The 23299-nt window shown below is 55.8% G+C and overlaps 3 protein-coding genes across 7 annotated transcripts in view; 1 reads left to right on the top strand and 2 right to left on the bottom strand.

Moving 5' to 3' along the window:
* Positions 1-384: 384 nt before the first annotated feature.
* On the bottom strand, positions 385-2332 carry ARHGDIG (Rho GDP dissociation inhibitor gamma; the record flags this gene model as incomplete). Its single annotated transcript, XM_080618146.1, is given in 5 exon segments — positions 385-500; positions 700-882; positions 1988-2072; positions 2074-2172; positions 2174-2332. Coding segments are annotated over 5 exon segments (642 nt in total).
* Positions 2333-3419: 1087 nt separating this feature from the next.
* Positions 3420-8192, top strand: RGS11 (regulator of G protein signaling 11; the record flags this gene model as incomplete). 2 transcript variants are annotated; one of them, XM_080617956.1, is made up of 17 exons in its annotated part: positions 3420-3479; positions 4245-4341; positions 4711-4761; positions 4847-4953; positions 5050-5101; positions 5183-5241; positions 5424-5500; positions 5613-5694; positions 5767-5835; positions 6455-6478; positions 6563-6624; positions 6852-6965; positions 7091-7206; positions 7521-7608; positions 7711-7849; positions 7912-7994; positions 8066-8192. In XM_080617956.1, 17 exons carry the CDS (start codon positions 3420-3422, stop codon positions 8190-8192), a joined length of 1407 nt encoding a protein of 468 aa, XP_080474082.1. The 2 variants fall into 2 exon arrangements, with proteins under 2 accessions (XP_080474082.1, XP_080474081.1); XM_080617955.1 differs by having other exon boundaries at positions 6449-6478.
* A 1523-nt stretch (positions 8193-9715) lies between these two features.
* The window catches only part of LOC308221727 (putative RNA-binding protein Luc7-like 1), a 39248-nt gene continuing 25664 nt past the window's right edge, over positions 9716-23299 (bottom strand). For 3 of the 4 annotated variants that reach the window (XM_080618927.1, XM_080618926.1, XM_080618928.1), the window contains exons 3-12: positions 22576-22692; positions 22181-22369; positions 17990-18120; positions 15494-15623; positions 14910-15048; positions 14473-14613; positions 14015-14093; positions 13437-13589; positions 12485-12587; positions 9716-12337 (exon numbers count right to left, since the gene is read on the bottom strand). In XM_080618927.1, the coding sequence (XP_080475053.1) occupies positions 12126-12337; positions 12485-12587; positions 13437-13589; positions 14015-14093; positions 14473-14613; positions 14910-15048; positions 15494-15623; positions 17990-18120; positions 22181-22369; positions 22576-22692 (1394 nt within the window). In that variant the 3' untranslated portion in view covers positions 9716-12125. Of the gene's footprint in view, positions 12338-12484; positions 12588-13436; positions 13590-14014; positions 14094-14472; positions 14614-14909; positions 15049-15493; positions 15624-17989; positions 18121-22180; positions 22370-22545; positions 22693-23299 lie in introns of those variants that run through there. The other variant, XM_080618929.1, reaches the window with a different exon arrangement.

Genomic DNA, 23299 nt, shown 5'->3' with positions numbered 1-23299 from the left:
AGGCCAGAGCAATGGGGAGGAAGAGGCAGCATGTGCAGATAAAGGCATCCCTTAGCGCAGGCACTGGTCTAATTCACCCTTCCTGCACTTGCCAGCCTGTGCCCCCCCCCCCCCCCCAGCTTGCACACACACCATCGTGCACACCTCATGCACCCACTGGTTTGCACACACCTCACCAGCTTGCACACACCATCCCCCCAGCTCTCATGCACCCATCAGGCAGCACGGCAGGGCGCTGAGCCCACAGACCCCCAGACATCTGTGGGGAGCACCCACAGACACCGAGGGCAGCACCAGGCTGGGGTGGCTGCTATGGGTGCCATGGGGAGTGAGGAGCACCATGTGGGCACTGCCAGCCCTGCCATCCCAGCCTCCTGCAGCTGCTCACTCCATCTCCGTCATCCAATGAATTTCCTGGTCCCTTGTAACCGTTCCTATGGAAACTGCGGCGGTGATCCCGTAACCAAGGCAACCGGGGTCCCCGGGCATCATTACCCTGTCTGCAGGGGGATGCCGGGGTCTTTGTGCAGGTGGGGGGGCACAGGCAGCACCCATGGGTGATGCCAACCCTCCCTGCTGGTGGATGCCCCATGGGCGCTGGGGATGCCTGAGCAACCTGCATGCGCTGAGGCTGCATCACCCAGCACGGGTGCCAGGGTGCCGGGTTTGCCCAGCCTTGGGGGCAGCCCCCAGCCTTACCCACGGCCACAGGGATGGTACCCAGCAGCGCCTGCTTGTACTTCCGCAGGCTCTCGTCCCCCGGATCCAGCTCCTGGATCTCCCGCAGGCTCTTCTTCTCCGGCGTCTTGTACGCCAGGGCCACGTCGGCATCCTCCTCCTCCTCCAGCGATAGCGTCACCCCCTCTTTGTCAGCCATGATGTCTGCGGGGGACAGGCAGTGGCAGTCCCACCGCCCCGGGGACACCCCAGGGACACCCTGGGGACACCCTAACCCCCTGATACACAGGCGCTGGTGGGCAGGGGGCAGCTGAGCTGCGGTACACTGCAGATGGATGCAGGCACCCCCTGTCGGGCAGCCGCATTGTCCCCCTGCTCAGGGCCATGGGGATGCTGCCAGACTCCGTGTTCCCAGGGCCTGGTGGCACAGCTGAGACCAGAGGTGCTTGCCGCCGGCTGCATTTCCGCATGGTCATGGAGCAGGACGTGCTGGTGCCTACGTGGTGCGCACAGTGCTGGGGGTGCCTGCAGACCACAGCGGCCCGCGGGTGCCCTTCGTGCCTCATCAACCAGAGAGGTCCTTGTCACCCCCTGCAACCCCGCTGGGCAGCCACCAGCCCATCTCCCACCCCAAACCCAAACCACCAGTGGCTGCAAGGAATAAAGCCAGCTCTGAGGGTAACAGTGCCTGCAGTGGGTGCCAGGGTGCTGGGGGGCACAAGGGTGGGGGATGTCCCCACAGCCCGGCGCTGCCCTGCCTGCTGCATCGCCCCGCACACCCTGTGACTACAAGCACTGAGCCCCCCAGAACCCCTGGAAACCCCATCCCTGGGGACACAGCATGGGGCCAGGGAGATCGTGCTCAGGCGCCGGGCCCCGGTCCAGCTGTGCGTGTCCCCGGGGAAGCAGGAGTGAGCTGGGCACAGAGCGATGGCCCCGCTGCGCCTCCGGGTCCCCAACGAGATCCCTGCACCTCGGCTGCCACAGCAGCGTGCGGCACCGGCCGCGCTGCCTCCCACCCGGGGATGCTCCCTCCCCGTGGCTCGCCCAGCCCCGCAGGGGTGGCCGAACCGTGCGGTGGGCGCTGGGTGCCAAAGGTCGGGCTGCCGGGGAGTCCCCCCCGCCCGTACGTGGTGCTCCGGTCCCCCCTGGCCTGGGGTGATGCTCTCATGAACACAGCGGGTGCCCAGGGCGATGCTCACCCGCTGCGGACCCGGAGCGTTGCTCCCCCCCGCCGCCGCCGCCCCCGGGGCACCCGGGCGATGCCCTCCCGCTGCGGGGCCGCGCCTACAGGCCCGCCGCCGCTCACCTCGGTAGCATAGCGCCAGCCAGAGCAGCTCCAGCAGCTGCCCGCCGGCCTCGCACACATCCAGCCCGAGCATGGCCGGGCTGGGCCGGGCCCAGCGCCCCCGGGGCCGGCGGGGCGGCCGCTGCCGGGGCCCGAGGCGCGGCTCTGCCGGTGTCGGCGGCTCCGCCGGGGCCCGCTGCCGCCGCCGCGCTCCGCGTTCCGGCCGCTCCCGCTGCACTCCCGCTGCGCTGCCCGGCGCGGCCCGGCGGGGCGGCGGCGGCGGCTCCCGCAGACGCGGCGGCTCCGCTGCCCGCCCCCGCCCGCCCCCGCCCCTCGGCGCCGGGCGGCTCCAGCCCCGCCGCTCATGGGCGGCGAGACTGCAGTGAGCTCATCCGCCGTGCGCAGCGCCGCGCAAACCCGCACAGACCCTGCCCCGCTGCCCGCACCCTGCCCCGCTGCCTGTACCCAGGCCCACTGCCGCCCTGCACAAACCCTGCCCTCACCGATCCCCACTGCTCGCACCCTGTTCGCACCCAGGCCCATTACCTGCAACCAGTCCCACGGCCCGTACGCAGCCCAACTGCCCGCATCCTGCCCACACCCTGCCCCACTGCCCGCACCCAGACCACTGCCCACATCCTGCCCACACTCTGCACCACTGCCTGCAACCAGCCCCGCTGCCCACCCTGCACAAACCCTGCCCAAACCCAGGCCCACTGCCCACACCCTGTCTCACTGCCCGCACTCAGACCCACTGCCCGTACCCAGACCCATTGCCCGCACTCAGACCTACTGCCCGTGCCCAGACCCACTGCCCACATTCTGACCACATCCTGCCCCACTGTCTGCACCCTGCCCCACTGCTGCCCCTCATAAGCCCTGCAAACACCCTGCCCTCCTGCCAGCCCTGGCCGCACCTGCCCACGCCCAGTCCCACTTGCCTGTACCCTGCCCACCGCTTGCCCACAACCCCCGCACCCTGCCAAGGCCTTGTTCACCCTGCCCGCACTCCGCACGCTTCCTGCCTGCACCCTCAGCGCACTGCCCGCACCGTGCTTGTGCTCATGCCCTGCCTGTGCTGCCGGCGCCCTGCCCGCTCCCTGCCCGCACACCCATCTCAACGGCCACAGTGGTCCCCCTCTGCCTGCACCCAGTAGCACAAACCCCTGAGGAGCGGAACGAGCCCTGCGCTCCCCTGACCCAGCCGCCAGAGCCGCGGTCCCGGGCGGCGCGGAGGGGCTGAGGGCGGTTCCCATCGGGCCGGGCCGTGAGGTCCCGTGGGCAGGGCAGCGGCCGGTACCGGGGATGGGGCTCGGGGGTGCCGCGGACCGGGGGGCCCGTCGGGGACCTGCAAAGACGGCGGCAGCCGCGGGGGGGGGGGAGCGCGGGGCGGGGCCGGGAGGGGCCGGGGCGGGGCCGGGACGAGCGGCGCGGAGCGGGGCGCGCACCCGCGATGACCATCGGCGGCCCCCGCGGGCGGCACCCCCGCCTCGCGATGCCGTGCCTGCGCAAGGTGAGCCAGCCCCGGCCCCGGGCAGCGGGCACCGCGCCGGGACCGGGCACCGGGGGGACCCGGTACTGGGATAGTGGGGACCAGGTACCGCGGGGTCAAGGGGCTAGGATAACGGGGACTGGGCACAAACACCTTGGGACTGGGTACCGACGGGACCGGGCATTGGTACTTTGTGGACCGGGTACTAAGGGTTCGGGACTGGGACACTGGGAACCGCCTGTCGAGGGAACCGGCTGCTGGGACAGTGGGTACCGGGCACAGGCACTATGGGGCACCGGGTACCGAAGAAGCCGGGTGCTGGGACCGTTGGGACCTGGCACCGAGGGGACCCGGGCAGCGGCACTGCACAGGGAAACGCGGGCATCGGGGACAGGGCACCCCCGGCGGCACGGGCGTCGGGATCTCCATGGACCGGGATCCAGCACCACGCGGTGCACCGCGGGCACCGGGCACCGCCCCGCGGGGGGGACACCCACCGACAGCGCCCCGGAGCCGCGTGCTCAGCCGCTGCCCGCTGGCCCTGGGCGCTGCCACGGTGCCGGCAGAGCTCAGACCCCAAAACCGGGGCTCCCCGGCCCGGGGGTGACCCCGCAGCTCCAGCATTGCTCACTCGCCCGGCTGCGGAGTGCCCGGGTCCTGCTGCGGGGTGCAGGGCTGTCCCTGCTCCAGGCATAGGGTGCCAGGGTCGGGGTGGGTGAATACAGGCAGTACCCAGGCCCAGTGCCCTGGGCAGGGGGCTGAGCGTGGCGGGTGCTTGCCCGGCAGATGGAGCGGATGATCGTCAGCATGCAGGACCCCGACATGGGCGTCAAGATGAGGAACCAGCGCTTGCTCATCACCGTCATCCCTCACGCCATGACAGGTGGGTCCCTCAATGCAAGTGCCCCAAGAGGTGCACGGGTGGGGAGGCATTGGGTGCTCCCTGAGGGGATCCCACGCAGCACCCAGCTCCCTGGGTGGACCCCAGCAGCACCCATCCCCGCAGCATCCCACAACGCTCTCCTCCCTGCACCCGCGGGTGCTCAGCACTGCAGCTGGAATCAATTATGCATTGGCTGAGCAGGGCGGGCACTCGCCGGGGTGGGTGGCCCAGCATGTCCTTGGCAGGGCCTCTGTCACCCTGTGTGACTCCCTTGGCATCCACCATACCATGGTGCTCCAGCCCCAGAACCTCCCTGTGCTCAGTCTGGGGGATCCCATTGCACCCTGCTAACACTGCCTCGGTCCCCAGGGAACGACATCGTGGAGTGGCTCATCCAGAAGTATGGAATCTCTGAGGAGGGTGAGTGCCCTGGCACACGCAGCCGGCACCGCAGGGGCTGCCAGGGCTGCCGAGCAGACGTGCAGCCCCATTGCTGCTCCCCCAGAATCGCTGCACCTCGGCAACCTCATTGTGAAGCACGGCTACATCTACCCGCTCAAGGACCCCCGCAGCCTGGTGCTGCGGGCAGACGAGTCACCCTACCGCTTCCAGGTAGGGTCCTGCTGCAGCCACAGCCCTGGGGCTCCCCCTGCCCGGCACTACAGCACCCATGGTATGAACCTCAGCCTCTTCCTCCTCCTCTCGCAGACCCCCTATTTCTGGACCAGCACCAAGTGGCCGGCCACAGAGCTGGACTATGGTAGGTACCACCACATCACCTGCACCAGCATGGGCTGAGCCCCTTCCTGGCCTCCCTGAGGTGCCGCTGCTCCTCTTGCAGCCATTTACCTGGCCAAGAAGAACATCCGCAAGCAGGGTGACCTGATCGAGCATGAGAAGGTGAGCGCTGCCCTCCTCACCTTGCAACGGCCTAGGGTGCCTCAGCTTACCCAGGAGTAGGGGCTCACCCGTGGGGCAACACCGACTCCCTGTGCTGGAGTGCCAACGGGACCCGGATCCAGGCACGGGGATGGGTGTCGTGCCGTGCCTACCCAGGTGACATCTCCACTGCTGCTCCCCAGGACAACTACAACCTCCTGCACAAGCGGATCAACCACACGTGGGACTTTGTGGTGATGCAGGCACGGGAGCAGCTCCGGTGAGTGTGGGCTCGGCACTGCTGCACCCTATGGAGCTGCCAGGGATGGAGCACCCTTGGGTGACGGTACAGGCAGGGTGCCAGCACCTCCCCACTGCATCTGCATGGGCAGGGCAGCCAAGCAGCGGCGGAAGGGCGACCGCATCGTCATTGACTGTCAGGAACAGGCGTACTGGCTCGTCAACCGGCCCCCGGTGAGTACGTGATGGGGTAGCACTGAGGGCACGGGGGTGCTGCCAGCCCTCAGCACGATGCTCTTGTTGCAGCCGGGAGCTCCCAACGTGCTGGAGCAGGGTCCCGAGCGCAGGAACTGCCACAGCACCCGTGTCCAGCTGGTGAGAGAGGGGCACAGGGCACAGCCACCCCATGTCCTGGGGTGCTGAGCTGCCACCCCATAACACATCCCATTTGGGGTGTGAGCCCCAGCTCTGCTAACATCCATGTGTCCAGCCTGTCTCCCTGCTGAGCTAGGGGGGTATCCATGTGCTTGCCTGTGTACCTGACACCCCTCTGTGCCAGCACCCCTGATCCCCTCCGTGTAACTGCACACGAAGAGCCCCAGCACCCCGGGTGCCAGCAGCCATCACCAGGTCCTTCCCTGTGTCATGGTCCCACTAACGCTGCCCCAGACACCCTCACCCCCAGCTCATCCTCACTAACCACCCACTTTCTCTTCTGTGCGCCGTGTGCCGTGCCCTCTGCCCACGTAAGTGTCACTAACACAGGGCTGGTGTCATGCCGGGGGGTGGGTGCTGGGGCTCACACCACAGACTGTGCTGGCTGAGCCAGGAGGGGTGCAGGGATGAGGCTGGGGCCACAAGGATGGGCTGTGGAGTGCTGGGGTGAGCAGAGGGGCTGGATGCCTGTGTTCTTGCCTCGGGTGGCAAGAGCAGTGCACAGTGTCCCTGCCTCACCATGCCCTCACCTGACCCTGCATGTCTCTTGCAGACCAAGAACATGGATTACTACAAACGGGAGGTGAGCAGGGTGAGGGATGGGGCCTGCTCGCAGGGGCCATGAGCTGCCTGGCACCCCTTACGTGTCCCCTGTGCCTGGCCCCAGATCGAGTACTGCAGGAAGGCCATGGCCAGGACCAGGGTGAAGTCTTCCATCTGCCTCGAGGGGTGAGTGGCTGGTGGCTGCCAGGTCCTTGCTGGGGCGATGGGAGCACCCGCATCCCTGCAGCCACAGCAACCATGCTGCCATCGCCCTCGGCAGGGAATGGAGCCGAGGCTCTGTGGTCTTCACAAAGCACATCCCCAACATGTCCTTGCCACGACCCCACGGTGGCTGGGGCCGGAGGCAGCAGTGGCCGGTGGCCCTGGCCACCTCCAGCTGCTGCTCCTGGCAGGTACATCAAGTTCAATGAGCAGTACGTACCCCACGACCCCATCATGTCTGGCTGCCTGCCCAGCAACCCCTGGATCACAGACGACACCACGTACTGGGCCATGAATGCCCCCACGTAAGCACTCACATGGGGGCTGCCAGCCCCCAGCTCCTCAGTACCCCACCCTGCAGGATGAGGTGCTGGGTCATGCAGGCAGCCACAGGCTGCCCCCTGCCAGCCCCACGAGGTGCTGCCCACAGGGTGCTGACCCCCACGAAGCTGCGTGTGGAGCGCTGGGGATTCAACTTCAGCGAGCTCCTCATGGACCCCCTGGGCCGGGCACAGCTCCTCGACTTCCTCAAGAAGGAGTTCAGCGGTGAGCAGCCCCAGCCTTGCACCCCAAACCTCCCATCCCATCCCAGCACCCCCAGACCCACCACCGTGTCCTGGTACCACCTAATCCACTGTCCCATCCCAACACCAAACCAACCCATTGCTCTGTCCTGGCCTCCCCTAACCAACCTCCCCATCCCAGCACCTCCCAGTTAACCTGTCCCAACACTCCTGTACCCCATCACACCAGCTGGCTCCATCCCAGGGGTGGTTGCTGGGCCATGTGCCCAGCCACAATGGACTTCGGGGGTGCCCAGCACCACATCCTCATCCCCAACACCATGTCCCCCTCTCCAGCCGAGAACCTGAGCTTCTGGGAGGCATGTGAGGAGCTGCGCTATGGGGAGCAGTCCCGCATCCCCGAGATTGTGGACTCCATCTACCAGTGAGTGCCAGTGGGGCAAGGTTTGGGGGTCAAGGTTTTGAGGGGGGGCCAGGCCATCACAGTGCAGAGGCCGGGCACTCACCAGTGGCTGCAACTCCCCAGGCAGTTCCTGGCTCCTGGGGCCACGCGCTGGGTGAACATCGACAGCAAGACCATGGAGAGGACACTGGAGGGCATCAAGGCGCCCCACCGCTACGTGATGGACGATGCCCAGATGCACATCTACATGCTCATGAAGAAGGTGGGTGAGGGTAGGCAGGGCAGGCAGGGCAGGGCAAGGTCCTGACACCTCTGCCCGCCCAGGACTCGTACCCGCGGTTCCTCAAGTCGGAGCTCTACAGGAACCTCCTGGCCGAGGCCGTCATCCCTCCGGAGACCAAGAAGCGGTGAGGGCAGGCCCGGCCCCGGGGTGGTGCTGGGGTGGTCGCTGCCAGCACTGACCCTGCTGTGCCCGCAGGGTCTTCCCCTTCATGCGCAAACCGCGGCACTCCAGCCCCAGCCCGGCCCTGCTCCTGCCCGCGGGAGACACCGAGGAGCGGAGCCGCGGCCCCGCGGCGGCCCCCGTTCCCGAGGAGGAGAGCTGAGAGTTCCAGACCCGCCAGCACGGGAACCCCCAGGCCCGGCACCCGCCGGCGTGGCCTCAGACCCTGGCCAGCACCCCCGGCCCCCCCGCAGCACCCTGGGGCAGTAGCACTGAAGGAGAGAAGCCATAGACCCCCCTGGTACCCTCTGCTCACATCCCTGCACCCTTCTCTTCCCTTTGGGGACCCCACACCCTCCTCCCATCCCCCGGTACAAGACAATAAAGCCCTCATGGGCAAAGCTGTGGCTCCCATGGTTTTGGGGAGGGGTGACCAGCTGCAGGGTGGTAGCACACACGGTGGCAATGGGGCTGGATTGTGTCTTGTCCCCTGCCATGGGCTGGCAGCAACACCCTCCCCTGCCTGCAGCACCCAGCAAGGGCGCAGACCCCAGGCAGCGGGGTACCAGTCACATGTGCCCATGGCACAGCCACCACCATGGCTCTGCTTGTGCCAAGGGGCAAAACCAGACCCATTGGCAGCATCACTGCCCTCCTGGCATGGCTGAGCCAGCACTTGGGACACTCGGTCACCCTGCTGCCACTGGTGCACACATGCACAGCCCATGGAGCAGACACAAAGGCCCCTCGTGTGGGGCCAGAGGTGCCAGGGGTCAGCAAACCTGGCTGCAATGGTGCTGCGGGCTGGCAGCTGAGCCTCTGCCTGCCCACAGCCCGTTAATCTGAGCAGAGGCCAAGGATCTCCATCAGGATTATTCTCTTCTCGGGAGCCGAGCCCCAGCTGCGCAGGATTAACGCTGGCAGTTACATAAAGGAGAGGGGGGCTGGTGCCCGCCAGTGCTCAGCCTCAGACCCCAGCCCCTGCTGGGCATCCCCAGCACGCAATGGACCAAGCAGCGCCAGCCCGCATCCCAGCTAAGGAACAGCAGGGTGCTGGGAACGCCCGGGACCGCGGCATCCTTCCCTGCCGCAGAGCTTGGGGCCCCTGGCATGGAGCAAGGGGGATTTCATGGCTCAGTGCAGGGTCAGACAGAGGGACCTTGGTGCAGGGGAAGCTGCAGGAGCCTCAGTCACAGGATGGAGCTTGGGAGCTTGGTGCTGGCAGCCACTGGGCAGTGACAGATGGTCCCACGCTCCAGGAGACAGCGCCTGCCATGCGGCTCCCTCCGGCTTGATTCAAAGCCAAACCCCGGCATGAGATTTTCATGCTGATGAACTGCAGCAGGGGTGTAAAACCAGGTCACGAGCCCCAGGCAGGAGGAAGGGATGGGCTGGTTGAGCTCGGTTATCTAACTCCAGCTTCCCTCCGCATGGTCTCTTCTCCCAGTCCATCACCTACCCACAGCGGGACAGGGCAGCAGGTAGCGGCCTGGGGCAGAGCCATGGCCAGCTCAGCCATCAAAGCAGCACCAGAACACCTGGATCCATCCCGAAACAGGGGGTTTCTGCCTTGGGGAAGTCACACAAAGGACTGCCAGAACATCCCAAGTGTTGCATAACCTCAGCTGCCACACCAAAAGCAGGGCACCATTTACAAACAATGCAAAAGAGGATTTATTGGAACCATTCAGTTAGACCAAGTCCTACAGGGCACAATTTGCAATAAGTTAAAGAACCAAACCAAAGAGTCTTAGTGTTAAAAACCACACTAATATGTAACACAGTGATATATGCCATCATCACCCATCTGAGTTATTGAATCAAGGCACAAAGTCATTCATTAAATACTGCAAAGAAACAATTACACTGGGAAACAAGCTGGGAAAAGGACTCGTTTTGTTAAGAAGGTGCTGGTTTGGCACTGATGCATTTAATTGAGCTGCCACAGGGAATTCTGCGCTTCCAAAGTATCTGGAAACATTAATGAACAACTTAAAGCCAGGAAAGCCCTCCAAAGCTGAAAATCCATCTTTCCTGAAGCAACATTCAGTGTGCCTATGGGAAAGGTCAGGTCCAGGCAGGGATGGGAGAAGGGAGAGTGCCACAACAGTGCAACTGCAGAGAGCATAGAGCTCGGGCACCTTGCTCCCTGCTCAGGGAACTTCAGTGGGATACAATCCGCATCCAACACTCAGATCAGACCACACTCAGCTTGGGGCTCCCGCAGCCATGCTCCTGGCTCTGCCCCCAAAGGACAGGCTGAATCCAGCCCTCACAGCCCAGGATGTGCAGCACTGGCACAGCCCCCTGATCCCTGCAAAGCTGGCACAGGGACCTGCGAGGCTGCTGCGCTTCACATCTTTATTCTGCCGAGCAAAGAGGCAACCTAAGCTGGGGGACACAGCAGGAAAGCAGCCCTGCACCCCCAGGTTTCCACAGGGAACAGCCTGGACAGAGAGAAACATAGGGAAAACCCACCGGTTTGAGGCCAGGGTGCTCTAAAGGTTCTGAGTGCTCTCCAGGGAGCATCCCCAGCTTCCTGCACAGCCAGGACTGCAGAGGCCAGCAGCACTCACCCCACATGGCTCTCTTGACTGCCTGGGATATGGATCATGAGGCAGAGGGAGCCAGGGCACCCTTTAGGCCAGCTGGAAGCAGGAGGCGAGCATCCAGGCAGATCACTGATGCTGCAGCTCATTTTGCTGCAGGACTGGGAGAGCTGAAGGGCTCATGTCTCAGAGCAGTTGATGTGGTGACTGCAGCTTTCCAGGACTGCGCAGCCAACCCAAACCTTTCCTTCCAGGCTGTTTATTTCCACATTCCACACTGGACCCCACCAGGAAAAGCAAAGACACTGAGCCACAGAAGTCTCCAGGGGAGATGTTACCTTTACTCAGCAACCTGTTCCATTCCCTCAGGCTACCAGGCTGCACAGAGAGAACAGCACCCGAAGATCCTCACCCAGCATCACTCCAATTCCAAGGGCACGGAGCTCTCTCTGGAGCTGTGCTGCAAAGAGAACTTGCGCTGTTTCCCTGTGCAGTCTTACAGCTTGCCCACCTCCTGCAGAGGGGACAGTGCCTGGAGATGGCTCCTCAGCAGCTGCAAGGCTGAATGAGTACTTGCAAGGCAGCTGGCACTGCCACTGGGGTAGAGGGCTCCGAGAGTGGCAAGCCCAGCTCCCAAGAAAGGCTAACATGCAATTCTACTCTGAAAATAATGTCCTACATCCTCTGGCACCTCAAAACCAGAAAGAGAGGTGGTGTCTCAAAAAGCAGGGACCAGCCAGCCTGGGCTAAGCATGGTTTTCGTACCACTTATAAACAGATTTGAGGCAGGGAGGAACACTGATGCATAGATCAGGTGAGAGACCAGCTCCCTTTCTGTGTCACCAACACTGCACAGCCCAGCTGGAAAGGAAGCAGCAGAGGAGATAGACACAGGTAGGTTTGTGACTGCAGAGTAGGGCACACAGGGCTGTTCTTAGGAGAACAGGCCATTTTCTAAGTAGAATGACAGTTTAACCTGCATTTTGCTGGCCTGGGTGACACCTCGCCACAGCTGGGGTCTATCACTATGCACACCCCATGACTACCAAAGCAGGGGCCCAAATCCAGGAGAGGGTGATTGCAAACCAACCTGCAGCCAAGCACCTCTCTCACACCAGGAGAGCTGACTCAGAAAGGCCATCTAACATCACACACCAAACCTCCACTTCTCACACAAGCACTCAAGAAATAACCAACTCTGACATCCCCAGCAAGCACACGCTTTCCTCCAGACACAGGCTGAGTCAGCACAGTTCTGCGGGCACAGAAGGATGAAGGGGAAAGCCCTCTTCCCTGAGCTAATGGCACTTCAGTGGTCGTCAAGCACTGAAGTCCCATCAGCTCTGAGGACAGATGAACTGGCAACTGCCCTCATGACCTGGGCACCCCCAGACACTAGGGGTGCTTCCCACGCTTTGGTTTGCAGATCAAGAAAGGCAGCTTCCCATTTGAATCCATGATCTGGGTTTCCCAAGAGCACGGCTGCAGAGGAGAGGCAGCACAGAGATGCTCGGCCCTGGGCAGCCTCTCCCCCTCCCTCGGCCAGCTCACACTCGGCTCTGGAATCGCATCCTGTACAGGCGGTCCCGGATGTACTGCTCACTGTCCACAGCCACCTGGCTCAGCCAGATCACCCTGCTCCCGGACACATCCTCCTTCAGCTTACGCTTCATCAGGGACACTGTCCCTGGCTCCTCGCTGGGCTGAGGGCCCCGCAGCAGCACATAGCAGGCGTGACGGCTCCGCTCGAACAGCAGGGCTGTAACGCAGAGCAGAGGAAAAGCCCAGCCTCAGGTCTCTGTGCTCAGTGGCCACCAGACCCAACACCACGCACCCAGAGTACAGGAGGTACCAGAAGTGTCCTCCTGTGCCTCCTCAATTGGAGGGCTGGAAGGTGGGGACTTACCATCGAATGCAATTATTTGGTCTGTGCTATTGCGGAGCTCCAACAGGACATTGGTGTAGGAGGGATGGAAAAGATAGAGCTTCTGGAGAGGAGCTCTGGATCTCTGCAACAGGACACCATCAGGACATAGACCCATAAATTATCCCAGAGACACCACCAGCACAAGGCTCAGCTATTACTCAGAATACATCCAGTTACTTGTCTGTGTCTGCCCAACTTATCCTGTCTGATGCCACTAGGATTAGTGCTGGGATTCTGCTTACTGTTCAGTGCTCTCCTCCCCACCCCAAGCTCCCTGTAAATAGCAGGCCTGTCTGCCACAGGCAGGAGACAGATTTTTGCCTTAGGGCTGGCTGAGTTAGCAGGGAAGCACAGGAAGCTCAGCTGGTGCTCAGGCATCCTCCAAGATACAACCTGTCACTAATGCTGCCAGCCACTGCCCCAGAGAGCTGTTTGTGACACAGCTGAGCTGTGCATTGAGGCTGCCAGAGATGGCCTTGGTGTACAGAGAGGATATTCATGTGCCCATGGGAGATCACTGCATGTGGTACTTGGCCAAACAGCAGCAAGCCCAGAGGTACCAAGCCAGCAGCCTCTCACCTCACCTACAGTACCACATCGAGGCAGGGCTCTGGGCATCCAGTGGCTTTGCTTGTAGAGCCACTAAGTCCCTTTACTCTATGTAGCCAGGCTGAGGATGACAAAAGGTGCCGCTGCCACTACCAGCTGTTAGCAGGGACATTGCTATGGACATTGTGAGGGCCCCATAGAGACCAGACCACATGCAGAGGTCTGCCTGCTTGAAGCAGGCCGGACTGGTCAGAGCCCCCACGCCCAGTGCAAAGGCTGCAGTGTTAGTGGCACAGACAAATGCAAATGGAAACACTGGGAGAAACTCCATCCAATTCTGTCCCAAGGCCTGGAATAGCAACCATTCAGCAGCACTACTCACCGTTTCGTTTCCTGGCACCTGGTATTCACCCCAGATGAGGAAGGTGGACCGGTGATCAGCAGTAGGAAGCGTGGCTGGGCCAGGGCTCTCTGCTCTCGAGTTTAGCTTCAGGTTCCACTGGACTGTTCCAGATCCACTCTCAACAACCATAACCTAGCAGGGAAGAAAGAAAAGGAACTCATACCAAAGAACTCTGACAAGCCATGAGAGAGAAGTCGAGTCAGCTGTCTCCACCCCACACAGTCCATGGGAACAAGCATCTGAGACAAGGGAAGTTGATGAAATACTTGAAGCTGAGCATCACAGAGCTGTGAGAGCTGGGGCAGGCAACATTAGAGCAATGTCAAAGTTTTGTAGCTATTTCAAGGGGTTCAAAGCTCTTTCATTGAAGCCTCTTGCTGAAAAAAGAATTAAAGTGCCTGAGCCAGCTTCAATAACCTGTTGAAAGAGAACCTTTCCCTGACTAAAGCTTCCTAAAACCAGCCAGAGGGAACATCCCACCAGCTGTCCTCAACTCAATGCCTGCTCGAGCTGTGAGATGCAGAGAAAAGTGAAGTTAAAGGGAAGAGATTTCAAACCTTCTTCCTGTTGGGTCCGGTTTCACTCTCAAGGACAATACCAAGAACATCGGGTTTGTAGTAACCAAGCAGTGGCTCACTAAGAGAGAGAAAGAGAAGGGACAGATCATAACACACTCTGATGGCTTGGGCATATCTTGTTCTTTTAGAGCAGCCTCTGTCCTCCCACAGCTCCCCTGGTAGAAGACTTGACTGCCACAACGTCAGGTTAGCCTGGTACCACTCCAACCCTGAGCCCAGTTCTAGGCATATCACAACAGGCACAGAACGAAGAATCAAAGCCTTGGGTGCCTCCATTGTGAAGCAGCACCTGACATTTGCTAGCAGAGGACACACAACACAGTAAGCATGGTCTAGATAAGCAGGCTCCTGCATTTCAAATGAAAATGTATCTGCCAGGTCTCTGCTGTTGCACGGAACCTGGAAATGCCACGTCCGCCCCACACTGGTAACACTACCTCACAACACGGGACACGTTGAGGGTCCACAAAGTCTGCAGATTGTGTGCATTGATCAGCGTAGCCATGTCCGAGTTTACAACCAGGATGTTCTCCCATGATTGCCCAGGAATTTTTGCCAGGTAACGGATATCCTCAAAGCTGAACAAGGACAGAGAGATGATTATGCTTTCTAGACTGAGGATGGGTTTATTGCGGGGTTTTGGTTTTTGTCTTGGTTTGGCTTTTTTTCTCCTGCACAGTAAATGCAAATAGGAAACCCCAGCCTGCTTTCTCTCCTTTCCTGTGAAACCCTGACCCAGCCATCAACACCAGCACTCTCCCTGAGCCTCAGATGTGCTCCTAGTCCAAAAGCCATGTAGCCAGGAAAGAACAAAGCCATCTTGTCAGGAACACCAGTACCCTCCACTCCACCAGCAACCAAAACAAACTCACACCTGAGAAGGGACAAGCGGTGCGTAGTGCTGTCAATGTTCTTCTCCCACTGAGGATCTTGCTGAAGGCTGGGAAGCTTAATTTCCATCCCAGTTGCTGCACTGTAGAGATCTTTCAGGGAATACGCATAGAGAGAGTTTTCTGTGCAAAAAAAGCAAGAATGAAGGAGATAAGTTGTCCTGCCCTTGCTCTGAACTCTACGATTTTCCAGATCTGGCAGATCAACTGTATTTTTAGGACTTGCATCATAGACTTGTAGTGATATTTTGAGACTCAAGCCTGCATTTGAATGCTTTTAACATCTTATCTGTTCATAATCCAAGTGTTCCACAGTAATCATTTGCTATAAATGACTACTTAAACCTTACATTCTCAACACTTTTTCAAATAAAATTACTACAGTGGGTAACAAACCTTAGCTTAAGCAGAAGCCACCTCTTCTCTTGGCCTTGAATAGCTCTTTTGCTAGGTGAAAGCATGACACAGCTTTTAAGAATGCAAAACACTCTTTCAGACAACTGTTTAGGAATCCCCATTTCACAGCTATAATTACTCTTTCAGACTGAATTCACAAACAGAACTGTACCTGTATAGAAAACGAAGTAGGAGGAGGAGACCAGGTTCAGCCTGATATAACGAGGTTTCCCATCCACAGTCAGGCTTCCAGTGGAGCCGATCTGTTTGCCATCTTTTCCTGAATGGATGAAGGTCTTAATCTACAGAGGGAAGGGATAAGAACTAAAAAAGGTTAAAAGTTACAAAAAAGGTTACAGCACTGCTACTGCTCAAACCTGAGTGTTTCACAAAGCTTCTGAGCAGCTGGTATTGAAGAGCAGCTGAATGGGAGCAGCATAGGCTGGGATGGAGGTTTTGGAGGTGGGCATGAGTTAGATGATCCCTTTTCAAGTTTGGAAGGCACTTTCAGCACATCCCCTTGCCCTGAGATTTTACTATGTCTGCCAACCTCCCCTGCAGGCTGGGAACACCCTACAGCAAGTCCCAGCTCTGCTAAGGACAGCAAAGAACTATTCAAGCCTACTGAACAGTGACAATGATGGAGAGGACCTAAAGGCAGAAACATACCAGCATATGGACACAGGGGAAACTTGGCTTCACATGTTAGCTCTGCTAAATATTTTAAGTGCCCTAATTTACTCCTCCTAAGGTTGACATGAGTCTAAGGGGATAAAAGAGCTGACACGTTTCTTTACATTCTTTTAACAGGGTAACAGAATCCACTAGAAACATTTGACCCATGAGAATTAAGACTAAAATGAGGATCAGGTTCAAATATCTGGGCAACAGTCATGGTCTGGGGAGAGCAATACACACTAGAGAAAAGAGAAACATCACACCCATAGAAACAGCATCATTCAGAGATGCTGAGTCAGGCAGGAACCCTTTTCTGTTCCTTGAGAGGGAGGGATGGAAAAGAGAAGAAGATCTGCTGCTCTGGAAGTGTATCTGGGGAGTCTGGCAGGTAAATAAGGGATAGTTTCCTGGGGACAATGAAAGTCACAGCTGGAGAGGGAGAGCAACGCATCCATCAGCTATTACCAGCCTCCTGCACTGGGAGGAGACACATACCAGCTCTTGTAGATCAGCTTCACCTTTACTCACAAGCCCTAGCTCAGCAGCTGCCCCAGGACAGCAACAGCCAAAGGCGTTCATACAGCAAGTGCAACTACACACCACTTTACTCAATGCATTGCTTAATACCTCTATGTGCTGTTACAGGCAATGTATCCTGAAAAAATCTTGTATCTTCCTGGACATGTTAAGTGTTGAAGCTTGCAGCAGGTAGAGGTCAATAAGGCTCTCAGAAAAAGCTGCCATCTAAACCCCCTGCACACAGACCCTTCCCTGCACACCTCTCAAAGCTCTGCCATGTCAGGGAAGAGCAGTATAAAGTCATGTTCAGCTTCAGCCCCTCTTAGCAACAAAGCTAATTTACTTAAATTCTGAATCTGCCTTCCGACAAGGCTGCTTTTTCCCAAGCTGCAGAGCCCCACTCAAGCTCCCTACATTTTGCATGATTTCTCAAAAAAGAACATATTTTTACTTAAGCTGAGTGCTTGCCAAGTCCGGAGGAGGAAGGGATTTTGTACCAAGATAGCTAGAGAGGTTAACTGGAAAACAAACTAAAAGGCAGTTTGCAGAACAGAGACTACGTTCAAACCTTTCTGGGCCACCTAAGATTAATAAGATAAAAAGAAGTCTTGAGATAACGGGGATAGCAAAAACAAGGAGGAAAGAAAACAGAAGTGAACCATAGGAGTCGAGAGGATGGAATTTCTGATGACTCTGGCAACAACAATGCCCTGAACAGCGAAACCTTATTTGCTTATGGAGGACTCTTGTATGAGGACACAGAGCTCCCACTCCTCCCATCAGACTTGCAGGGAACCATAACTTCTGTATGCTTTAAACAGGACAGATTGCACATGCAGGTGATGCTGTACCACTCAATCACAGATAAAGACGTTCTAGCATAAAACCACTTTTAGATACATGACTTTCTCCCTCTAAGAAACGTGAAATATGAAGGTAACACAACTGGCAGCTATTTCACTGACCCAAGTCAGAAGTAACTGGCACAGTGACACTAGGAAGAGAGCTGTGCAAAGCAGACCACAGGCAGAGACAATGTGTCAGAAAAGGGCAGTGGTGGTACAAAAGCACTGGTTGTCAGCTGTGCTTTGATCTAAGAGACAAACCTGTCAGCGTTTGTTCACTTCCACTTCTCTGAACAGAGTCCCAGAAAACTGCAAGCTCATCTAGCCTGGGCTCATCCCACACACAGCCCAGGAACACACAGTGAGAGAGCACACTGAGAAAGGGCAGGGATTCCTGGCCAGCTTTTCTCCTTGTTTCTTCCTTTCTTGTTTAACTGTAAATCACTTGCATTGATTTGGGAGCGTCTGGATTCATCTCTGCAGGGTGGGAAAGAACCTGTCCCAAACCCACAGAAAGCAGAGGCCTCTGGACACCTCCTCTTAGACTACAAGACTGAAATAAATAGCATTCCTGCCATGCCCTGTGGTCCAGCCACTGGGCTTATCACAGCTTCAGAGTGACATACCTTATCTCCTGTAGCAATGAAGATTATCAGGTCCTGAACTCCATCACTATCCACATCTGGAATCACTGACACAGGAGTCAGCACTGTATAATTAGCTCCAAAATCACTGGAATGTCTCCACTGAATTTCCCCTAGAAGACAGTTATTAGGAAACATTCACTAAAATGCACTTTAGGTTGAAAGGCTTTTATTGCCCCTGCTCCTGGAAGTACTTTGCAGCAGCCAGCCATTTACAGTCCATCAGCACCACAAACCAGTCACATTTATGCTCATCACAAGGTACTTCATTGCATTTCCATGTTTCAAATGAGTCCCAACATCTACAATTTCAAGTTATATTGGAAAGTAATTCTAGCTGCCTGCACAAATGCTCCCAAACATCCTGGGCCCAAGGACAGGTTTTCTTGTGCCTTAGCTTAACACGTTTATCAACACATCATGGCACACAGAATCCTTTTTTTGTGATCCAAACCTTACTGCTGCGTGTTTAAATCTGCACAGACATTTGAACACCATAAAGCAGCTAAATTCTGACCACAGCATTGCAACTACTCCCCACAAAACCTTCTTTGCTGCAACTTGCCTCCCCACGATGTTCCACATGGTGATGCAACCAGCTGCAACTCCATTCACATCTCCCTCTCCCTCTTTTGAAGAACACACACAGCATGTTCAAACTTGCGTGTAAATAGAGGTGGCAAAGATTTGGTTTCTAAATAACAGGGGAGGGGGGTTCTCTTCAACAGCTCTAGGCCAGTTGAGTGGCTCTACTCCATATGCTGCTGGCCACTTTCCAGTCACTGCCCAGTGGAATCTGCAGTGGAATTTGGTGTGAGTGTGGAGAGACCGCTGAGGGGGTTCTTTTTAAGGAAGACTTAAGTGACTAACTAGGTGTTCAGAGGGGAAATGCTTCCCCTCCCCTTCAAACAGTATCACACACAGCAATTATCATTTCAGGAATGCAACGTAATAATCTGTTGTCAGGAAAGCAGTTGTACTGAAGGCCAAGAATTACTACCTAATGCTGTTTGCAATAATTTAAGGCAGGCTGTATTTGCAGTACGATTCCTTCAAAGCTGTTACTAAACCATTGGAAAAAATACTTGGATTTTTTATTATGACAACAGATGTGAAGAACAGTGCCCCTAGGAAATCATGGGAAGGTGAGGAATTTTACCCCTGGAGAAAACAAAAAGGCAAAGGAGAACTGAAGTTTTGAATAACTATATCCTGGGTTCAGCACAGTCCAAAGCTACAACAGTAAGACCAGGCTGATGATACTTGCATTTCAATGCATAAGGCTCTATTCTTTGCTGGTCAAACAGTGGATAAAGCTTGGAGGAAGCATCTTACTCTCTTAAAAGAGCAATCTGACTTAATTGAAACAGGTAACAGTGAGATGGACTCAACACAAAGCATTTGAGAAGCTTCCATGCTCTAAGAGCACCAACTGATGAAACCAGTCCCATCCTGTTCCATCAACTGGAGGTAAGACTATTCTGTCTAACACCAAGGTGCTTCCTCAGAGCCCAAGCTCCCAGCAGAAGCGTGGCAACAGAAGGCAAGATGGAAATTAGACAAGTGCCTGCACAGCGAATCAAACCTGGGTGAAAGGGTTGGAGGTTTTTTGGTCCAGAAGGAATAATAAAATTAGGATTTAGGACTGAGTCCAGCTCTCGCTTCAAGCAGCCGCAGAGGACTTCTCTCTGTCAGACATCCTCCAGGCTGGAGTTCGGGTTTATTTAGTGATTCCTTGCACAGAGGCAATTTCATACATCTGATCATCGTGGTTCACTTTCTGCCATACCCCTCAGGAGATCAGAACTACTCACAGAGCTCACAATGCAGGCTGCTGGAGGACAAGGTAAAGAGAGAAGTTGCAGCAAAAGACTTATTCCTGTCCTCTTCCTGACTCTGCTCCTGGCCCTGGCAGGGATGGAATACGCAGCTATACAGACTTTTGCTTTGACCTGGAACAGCTAATCTTAAACTCCTGAGTCTCAGTTTGCTTGTAAGATAAACATGCAGGAATGTTAGATGTCCCACAGAAACAGAAGCATGCAATCCTACACTTCTTGTATGCTCAGGTCACTTCTGACAATGAAGAAAGCAAGACATAACACAACTAGAATTGATACAGAAGCACTAGCTTTATCAGCACTTAAAGATCAAAAACACATTACATACTTCCAGATGATGATCTGCTATCTTTCCTTCAATCTCCCTACAGGCAGAGGTTAGACAGCCTGAGAGCCCCGGAATCTCACCAATGCTCCACAATAATGAACCATTAACAACTAAACATTGTTCTGGCTACTGCTTTTAGCACAATGCGATGCAAGTCAGACTTTGCCACTTTAGATACATTTAGCTTATTTAAATACATTTAGCTTATTTAAATACATTTTATTCTGGCCTCTCAACCTCCAGCCAAAGCCAACTACACTAAAAAACCCCTTTTAACCTACTTAATAGCATAAAGGTAACAAATACATCAACTTTTGGGTTATTCACTTTTATGTCTGAAGCTATTTTTCATCTCTTGCTCTTAATTTATTTACAGAATAAATACAATAAATAAATTTTATTTACTGTATTGTTGTTGTGACCTGTAGCTTAGCCTGGTTCCTTCTCTCCAGGAGCTATTTCTTTATGGCTGTCTCTAGCTACATGCATTTGGCTACTACACTTTGACCTGAAAGCAACTGCTTCATTAATAGTCTAAATAACCTGTGCTAAAGGTTACAGATGAGAGAAACAGTGCTGAGATACCTCAGTTGCTACAGAAGCTTTTTAGCTATGTGTGGGTCTACACTTCCATCCACACTGCAAATTAAAAGCTACGGTAGAGCTTCCCCAGACCTCTCATTGTTTCTCTCCCAGTTTTTGGAAAATAAGGTGCGAGTGCCTCAATACCAGATACAGAGAACAGGATCCTAGGAATGGTTCCAAGAGAAAACATGCATTTTTTTAGAGCCTCTGAAACAGTGACCACCAAAATGGAAATGCATTTCAAGCTTCACCAGTGTGGAAGGTTCAAGGTGTGTTAAGATGATCACTGCCCTGTTCCAAGAGACGTACAGGCACTCTTACACCCTCACCCTACATTAGGCAAGTTGATGATGAATTTCTCCATCTATGGGTTCAGGAATGAAGACACCTTTCACAGGAACTACGCAAAATCCTGGACTACAGAAACAGACTCATGAGTGTAAGTGCTCTCCTTGATGACTTTAAAATGATAAACCCCTAACACTCCTCTTGTCACAGCAGGCACTCCTAGCACACATACACAAATGACTGAGAAGCATTGCAGGTGCAACCCCTGACAGTATGAAGTAACATTCACAGTTAGTGACTGCTGCTCCTGTTTCAAAAGCTCTACTCTGCCCTGGTGAGAGCACATCTGGAATATTGTGTCCAGTTCTGGGCCCCTCAGTTCAAGAAGGACAGGGACCTGCTGGAGAGAGTCCAGCGCAGGGCGACAAAGATGATTAAGGGAGTGGAGCATCTCCCGTATGAGGAAAGGCTGAGGGAGCTGGGTCTCTATAGTTTGGAGAAGAGGAGACTGCGGGGGGACCTTATTAGTGTATATAAATATATAAAGGGGGAGTGTCACGAGGATGGAGCCAGGCTCTTCTCAGTGGCAAACAATGATAGGACAAGGGGTAATGGGTATAAACTGGAACACAAGAGGTTCCACTTAAACTTGAGAAGAAACTTCTTCTCAGTGAGGGTGACAGAACACTGGAACAGGCTGCCCAGGGAGGTTGTGGAGTCTCCTTCTCTGGAGACATTCAAAACCCGCCTGGACACATTCCTATGTAACCTTATCTAGGTGTTCCTGCTCTGGCAGGGGGATTGGACTAGATGATCTTTTGAGGTCCTTTCCAATCTCTAACATACTGTGATACTGTGATACTGTGAGATGTTGCTCTTACAATACAGCAGCTGGCACAAACCACCACAACAGAGTCCAGCCTTTGGGACAGAGAGGCTGAGAGAACAGGCGCTTCTCAACAGCCCAGTGAATGGCTCTGGGAAGGATAATAAACACTCTGTGCCCATTGTTCATGTACCAGCAAGTCATGTCACGCTGGCGTCCCCAGCCACAGAGGTCTCACAATCAGCTGGTGAGGAAAGCAGAAGCATCATCCTCAGTATAGCAGCGGTACCCTGCTCACCACTCACCTGTGTGCAGGTCAACTGCTGTGAGAGACACCGGCTTCCCCACCACCAGGCAACCCGGGGCTTCAGCCCCCCCGAGCTGCTTCATGCCACACTCCATCAACTCCACTTCCTCGGCAGCAGGCCTCTCCCAGAGCGCTCTCCCGTTGGTGCCAGATACAGCAGCAATGAAGGCACATGGAGAGGGCAGACCTGAGGAGGAGACAAGTCAGAGGGAACACTACCTACACACCCTACCTTTGCTGCTCCACACCACCCGAGAGCTGGGACTCACCCAGTCCCTCTCCACACCCAGATAACCCAGTTTTCTCTCCCAGACCCATAGCAGCCTCACTAATTAGAGCTAAAAGAGCAAAACCAGCCCTTACTGCAAGGCTTTCTGTTTCTGAATCAGCTACCTTCATCCAGACAGGATCTGTTGAAGCTGCTGCTGCCATTGCTAGCTTTGAATGCAAAGATGACATCTTGTACTTTGTCTTTATTCACATCTTGTATGGCGAGAAACTGGTAGGCCACTGTAAAAAAGATCACAAGGCAGGCACTGGTGAGGATTGCCTCAACCAACAGCAAAGCTAGCTGGAGCAAAACAAATTCCTAGAGTCCTACTCACTGCCTCCATCTCTGACAGTGTAACCTCAGGACAAATTGGCTTTTGTATTAAAAAAAGCCATCCACATGAGTACTGAGGGCTGGAAGTTAGTGCCAAAGGATTTTTTAAGTTTGCTATGCCCCAGAGGATTTGTCCTTTTTTAAGAGCCAACCAACCAGAGTCTGAACTATGCTGAACAAAGAACAGCTCCAGTCTTGGTGTGAGGTTACCAAACAACCCCAAACCCAGCCCCAGCTACTCCATGTTTCTCACTCAGCTAAAAGCAGCCTTTTTCAGCCCAGAGCAACAGAACTCGGATGTCCGCAGTAACACACAAAGCTCAATCCCCACTGGTGAGCACCACCTCTGTGCTTACAGCACAACCAGCACACACCCACCGCACATAAGACTAAAGAAAAGCTTTCACAGAAGTGAATGCTGAGCCACCAGGGAGCAGTACCCAGGCTAAAGAGCCAACTAAAGCAACTACAAATGTGTGCAACTTATAAAAAACCACAACAAGATGCAATTCT

This window comes from Psittacula echo (assembly GCF_963264785.1).
Source record: "Psittacula echo genome assembly, chromosome: 5".
Lineage (NCBI taxonomy): Eukaryota > Metazoa > Chordata > Aves > Psittaciformes > Psittacidae > Psittacula > Psittacula echo.
This window is presented reverse-complemented; position numbering and strand designations above follow the sequence as displayed.